The following is a 6,474-nucleotide window of genomic DNA, read 5'->3' on the forward strand; positions in this document are numbered from 1 at the left end:
ATGAGACTCCTGTCAAGTCCCCACCGTCATCTGTTATCGTTCTACCAGATTCTGAACATCCCTACATGAGAGCACGGTTACTGGTCACAAAATAATGTTAACTGTAATTCTTAAAATGCCTATCCGAAACGTCTAGTAGTTTTGTTCCAACAGGTCACAGAAGTCCAAAGCTCTTCCCCAGGTGACACCACCCAGTCTGAAGGCAGATGCGACGGGCATCGTTTTAGCTTCACCACGGATGCTCACCCCTCTAACAATCTACCAAACGGAATACTGCGGATGTCTGCCCTGTCACCTGTGTGAGAGGATCCAAATGTACAAATAGACAAGAACTTAACCTGCAAAGATTCAAATTAAGGGAGAATAGCAAAGGCCAGTTCAACAGTAACGTGGCACAACTTTTCCTGTTAGTGGTTTTAAGATGCTTACCAAACAAGGGAGGAGTTCATTGGCTTAGATATTTGAAATACAACTTTATTCTGATTCTAAACGAAAAGGAATGGGAATGACAGTGACAAACGAGATTTCACCACTGGATATTGTGATGGGACTGTAGCAGTCTCATTATCTGAAACTCAGGAAGGAAACAACTGCGTTCCAAAACAGCTAAGTATGCAGGTCCAAAAAAATGAAGGTACTGTTTAAACTGCCACATTCACTCCGAAGCCCATTCATCTCCTTCAGCATCCCAAAGATTAAGCACATGTTCTGCTCAGCTATATAATAAAAGTGGCAAACACGCTGCACCACTGACATCACAGGACAGTTGCCTATAAAACTAGACTTCTGACGCTGGCCTCCAGCTGCACTTCTCACAGGTCATCATCCTCATCCGGGAGCGCGGTCGTCTGAGCAACCTGGACAGAGACACAACGTCAGGACACCATGGGTTAGAGCCGTCAGGACACGGGACACCCAAGAGATCCCACTGACGGACCCATCTGCCACCTACCTCTAGATCGTGCTCGTACTGTGCTGCCAGAGCTGGATCCATGACCACCTCTGGGGGGGCAAGAGCAGGCATGGCGACAAACTCCAGGTTAGGGTCTCCAATTAGTTTTCTAGCAAGCCACAGGAACGGCTTCTCAAAATTGTAGTTACTTTTGGCAGAAATGTCATAGTACTGTTCCATAAAATAAAATAAGTTTTTAAAAATCTACTTCTTGAGGATCATTGAAATGTTTAAAACTAAAAATAGTTTTTCCATCCATACCACAGACACAATTTCCTTTAGTGGATCTATTACCGTAGTTTCATCTTAGAGAAAAACAATTAAGTTTTAAAAAACATACCTGAAGGTTCTTCTTTCGGTGGAAGACGATAGATTTTGCCTTAACTTTTCTGTCCTTAATATCCACTTTATTGCCACAGAGCACAATGGGGATGTTCTCACACACTCGTACCAGATCTCTATGCCAGTTAGGCACATTCTTGTAAGTAACCCTTGACGTTACGTCAAACATTATAATGGCACACTGGGCTGAAACAGATGTAGGAAAACTGTTACACATGTATGACTTCTTGCACAAATGAGGAATGCTAAGGAGCACGGGCTAGGGGACAGGCCCAATCTGGCTACCTCTGCTTCTGCACTCACTACACCCCAATGTCTCTCTCTTCCAAGTTTAAGGATCTCCAACCACTGTAATACGTAACAAGATTTAAAGTTTCATTTTCTGTGTGAGTGTGAACTACCAGCCTAGCTTATCAAATCTCTCCCGTAATACTTCATTAATTCCGTCCCATCCCAGAATCTCAAGTAGACTACCGATAGAGCAGCACCCTAAGACAACTGGTCTCCTCTATTCTGAGGATCTCAGAACCTGCTCTTTAAATGATCCTAAACTACACAAAAGAGTATGTTATTCTGCCTTAAAACACGCAGGCCTACATACTGACCTATGAGGAACACAATTCTAATATAATTGAGACAACAAACCGAAGTATGTACAGTCTAGGAGTTTCCTAATTAAACACTTTTTAAGAAGAGAAAAAAAAAGCTGTGTATCTGTAACATAGCAAAGGATGCAAAATATGGAAGGACTCCCAATCATCTTTCATCACAAGAGATCCCAGATGACATTTTCTTCCTGTCTTTATCTGCCACTCTACAGTGCCCTTGAGGGAAAAAAACAAGCAAAAAAACCCCCAACCAGCCCCAACGACTCCGGCAGCCACAGCAGCACCTCGTGGGATGCTCATTGTCTTAGGTGAGGAGCCCGCTCCGGGTCCCGGCTCCAGGCTCCAGGCTCGGCGCTGCGCCCATCATGACACAGCACGCGGCAGCCGCCGGCCCGCCCTCACCCACCTTGGATGTAGTAGCCGTCCCGGAGCCCGCCGAACTTCTCCTGGCCGGCGGTGTCCCACACGTTGAACTTGATGGGGCCCCTGTTGGTGTGGAACACGAGGGGGTGGACCTCCACGCCCAGAGTGGCTGCAACACAAGCACGGCCGTCAGGTCCGCTCGCGCCCCGCTCCCGGGGGCCCCCGCGGCTCCCCCCACGTACCTACATACTTCTTCTCGAATTCACCCGTCAGGTGACGCTTCACGAACGTGGTCTTGCCGGTGCCGCCGTCGCCAACCAGCACCAGCTACGAGACAGGACGCGGTCGCGGGGGGCGGGGGGGGGGAGGGGAGGCCCCGGCGCCCCCCGGGCCGCGCCGCCCCGCTCCCCCCGGCCGCCCCCGCGCACCACCCACCTTGAACTGGACTTGGGGCTCTCCCTGGGCAGCCATAGCGCTGGTGCTGCGGGGAGACAGACGTGGGACGGCTGGCGGCGGGGCCCGGGCCCACATGGCCGGCCCGCCCCACGTGCCCGGGCCCACAAAGGGGCTCCGGCGGCCGGGCCCCACGCGCGCACGCCCGGGCCGGGGCGGGGGCCGCGGCGCGCTCCCGGCGGCGGGCGGGCGGGCGAGCGGCGCTGCTCCGGCGGCGGGTCTGGCGGCGCGCCCGTGGGGGAGGGAGGCCGGGAGGCCGGGGCGGAGGCCGGCGCGCGGGGCGGAGGCCGGGGCCGCCCGGGGCCCCGATCGCGCGCCCCCCGGCCCGCGCCGCCCCGGGGCCGCCGCCCGCCCGGGCCCACCGCGACTGGCGTCCCGGCCACGGTCTTCGGCCTCTACGGCAGGGGACGGCGAGAGCCCGCCGCCGCCGCCGCCGCCGCCCCGGCCCGCACGACTGCCGCCCGGCCCCGGCCCCGGCCCTCGCCCGGCCCTCGCCCGGCCCCCGCCCGGCCCCCGACCCCCCGGCCCCCCGGCCCCCCGGCCCCTGGCCCCCGCGGCCCCCGCGGCCCCCGGCCCGGCCCCGCTGCCTTACCTTCCAGAAGCGTCTCCGGCCCGTCTGACTGAGGGCTGGAAAGATGGCGGAAGCGCAATTCAAATGCCCGGAGACGCAGCCGACGCCGGCGCGCGCCGGGGGGGGCGGGGCAACGGCGCCGCGTCGCTCCCACGTGGCCCGGCGTGCGCGCGCACGCACGCCGCGGGCTCGGCCGGCCACACCCGTCGGCCGGGCGCGGAGGGGAGAGTCGCGGCGGGGCGGCAGTCGCGCTCGGCGCGGGCGCGCGGACGCACGCCGGCTCGCGGGGCCACGTGCGCCGGCCCAAGGGCGGGTTCCAGCGCGCGCATGCGCCGACGCCGACGCGGCGCGCCCAGCTGCGGCCGCGCCACGACACTGGGAGGAGAGCGCAGGCCTCTTGGGCGGGAAAGTCGCGGGGAGCGGCCGACACAAAGCCCCGGGCCTCCGGGCGTGGGGCCTCGCCGTGGGCGCGCGGGACGGTGCGCCGCGGGGGAAGCGGGCGCGTGCGGAGGCCTTGGGCCCTGCCCCTGTGGCCCTGCCCCTGTGGGCTCTCGCGGCACCCCGGGCGCTCCGACCCGCACCCTCTCCCGGAGCCGCCCGTCCATCTGCCACCTGCCTCCCCCGGGCCTCCATCACCCTCTCGGCCGCTTCCTGCGCCCCCGGCCCGGCCCGGCCCGGCCCCGGCCCTTCCTCCCAGACCCCGGTCCGCAGAGCCTGCCCTGGGCCCCCGCCGCACCCCCTCCTCTCACCTGGACCCCGCGGGCCCCTGCCTTGTGTTTCAGGCCCCCCCACCGCCCACACCCGGTGTCCCTGGCTCCAGCCAAAACCTTACTTGGGGGTAAAGGGTGCAAAATCGATGCTTTTTCTCACCCTAAAAGGCAGCCACCCTTTTGTTAAAGCATTTCCTTGGTCAGCAGCCTTTGTGACTGTATCCTGCGCACAGGATGACGAAATCGTGTTTTCAAACCTGGCGGCTCGCATCCCAGTTACAAATTTGGATGCAATCGATGAGTATGTAGGTTCCAGACTGTGGAGACAATAAAGCTGGCAAGAATGCAGACGAGATCCATGCACTCAGAAGTCACATGCTGCTGGGGATGCCCACCTCGTAGGGCCGGTGTAGGCAGAAAGTAAGATGAGCCACAAGCTCAGCAAGTGTTGACAGTTAACTACTATTCATTCTCAGCAAGGAAGTGGGCCAAGTGGAGTCCTCTAACCTCTTACCCTAAATCTAGGGCCAGTTTTTGGCATTTGTGTGGACAGCCACAGATTCTCCATAACCCAGATCCTCTCGGCCCCCTCTGCAAGCAAACATCCGCACTCGCGGCAAGAGTAGTACCGCTGGTGGCCCCATCAGAGTAGTCTGGTTGCTCAGGAAGGATTCCACCGTGGGGACTCTTCCCAGAGCGCAGAGAACCCAGATGACGGAGGAGGAGTTAGCCACTTAGTCTTCAGTGCCCTTTGCAAGCAAACCTATTGGGAACACAAGTGATGCAAATTGGGCACAACACTTGGGCGAATCTGCCTGCTGGGAACTCCAATCCCACTGCTCTCCAGGACCCTCAGGAAAACACCAAACAGATCTCTATGCTGCTTGGGTGTGACCATTGCTTTGGCCTCTCTGGAAAGCAGGAACTGATAAAACATGAGTGCCGAGAGCTGGCGACCCTGTAACTTCCACTTCTAGAGAGATTCTCTGGAGTTAAACTCACACATATGCACAGGGAGACAGTATCTCAAGCGTTCGCTACAACATTATGGCAACAAAAAATGCAGCTTCCAGAGATACCCATTGGTAGGGAAACTACAAATATTTAACTATTACAGTATGCCATCTGAAAGGAAGCAAGTTCATCTGTATCAACAGGGTTAGATCTCAAAGGATAATGTTGAGAAAGAAGGAAGTTCAAGAAAGATGTGATAATGGTCTTAAATAGTCCACAGTATATGTAGTTTTATAGAGAGATTGTACGGTACAATACCATTTATGTACACTTTTATACATATTAGTTCTTGAATGTTATGTAGGTAATTTTTTTAATTGATTACAACAATATACACGGAATCATGAAGCTGTTGTTTCGAGAGACAGTAGGAAGGGGTATGATGGGGCGAGCAGAACAGTCACAGAAGATTCCCTCTCTTCTGTTAAAAGAAGGTAATTGAAGCAAACAGGACAACATATTAACCACCGTGTAGCTCCAGGTGGTGAGAACACCGGTGCTCCCACCTTCTGGCATTTTTTTTTTAATTTTTTTTTATTTATTTATGATAGTCACAGAGAGAGAGAGAGCGCGGCAGAGACACAGGCAGAGGGAGAAGCAGGCTCCATGCACCGGGAGCCCGATGTGGGATTCGATCCCGGGTCTCCAGGATCGCGCCCTGGGCCAAAGGCAGGCGCCAAACCGCTGCGCCACCCAGGGATCCCACCTTCTGGCATTTTTGAAAAATATTTCTTCCCACCAAAAAAAAAATCCAAGAGGAAATCTGTCAAATATGGATATTAGTTGTTCTCCATGCTTAGCATTCTAAACGGAGCTCCTGGTGGTTTAGTTTGTTCATTAGCTGCAGATGTCATTAACTGGCCCTGTCCCAGAACTTCTGAAGATGATCATCTCAGAGAGCACATGAAAAAAATGGGAACACATACTCTGGCTGACATAGATAATGAGTTTCCCCAGTAAAACTCCCCGAGCCCATCCTTTTTTTTTTTTTTTTATAAGTTTTTTTTTTATTTATTCATGAGAGACACAGAGAGGTAGAGACACAGGCAGAGGGAGAAGCAGGCTCCCTGCAGGGAAGCCCGATGTGGGATTCAATCCTAGGACTCTGGAATTGTATGACCTGAGCCGAAGGCAGATGCTCAAACACTGAGCCACCCAGGTGCCTCTCCCTCAGCCCTTCCAAATGCTAATGACTTTGCAGTCCACAGGGGGTACTTCTGGTCTCTGCCGCACAACATGGATTGCAACTCCGTGCTTACCCGGTAATTTCAAACTTTGCAGCCAAATGCACTGAGAGGAAACAGAATTATAAAAACCCAGGGATTTCAGCTGTTACCTGTAATTTCCTCAAACATCAGCATTCCTCATTGGCCTTAGTCCTCCTCTCCTTCTTTCTCTCAGTAACAATCTCATTACATATATGATTTTAAAATATATATAGGATTTTTTACCTCTGGGATG

The 6,474-nt window shown here is 54.9% G+C and overlaps 1 protein-coding gene across 4 annotated transcripts; it reads right to left on the reverse strand.

Annotated features, from left to right (window-relative positions):
* Nucleotides 1-453: 453 nt before the first annotated feature.
* On the reverse strand, nucleotides 454-4,176 carry RAN (RAN, member RAS oncogene family). Of its 4 annotated transcripts, none has more exons than XM_049101642.1 (7): nucleotides 4,160-4,176; nucleotides 2,701-2,746; nucleotides 2,508-2,592; nucleotides 2,309-2,434; nucleotides 1,293-1,480; nucleotides 953-1,123; nucleotides 454-857 (listed from the first exon to the last, which is right to left on the reverse strand). In XM_049101642.1, exons 2-7 carry the CDS (start codon nucleotides 2,734-2,736, stop codon nucleotides 813-815), a joined length of 651 nt encoding a protein of 216 aa, XP_048957599.1. In that variant the 5' UTR covers nucleotides 2,737-2,746; nucleotides 4,160-4,176; the 3' UTR covers nucleotides 454-812. The 4 variants fall into 4 exon arrangements, with proteins under 4 accessions (XP_048957599.1, XP_025329337.1, XP_048957598.1 ...); XM_025473552.3 differs by lacking the exon at nucleotides 4,160-4,176 and adding an exon at nucleotides 3,311-3,414; XM_049101641.1 differs by lacking the exon at nucleotides 4,160-4,176 and adding an exon at nucleotides 3,311-3,379 and having other exon boundaries at nucleotides 2,701-2,771.
* Between the last annotated feature and the right edge of the window lie 2,298 nt (nucleotides 4,177-6,474).

Source organism: Canis lupus, chromosome 26 (assembly GCF_003254725.2).
Source record: "Canis lupus dingo isolate Sandy chromosome 26, ASM325472v2, whole genome shotgun sequence".
Lineage (NCBI taxonomy): Eukaryota > Metazoa > Chordata > Mammalia > Carnivora > Canidae > Canis > Canis lupus.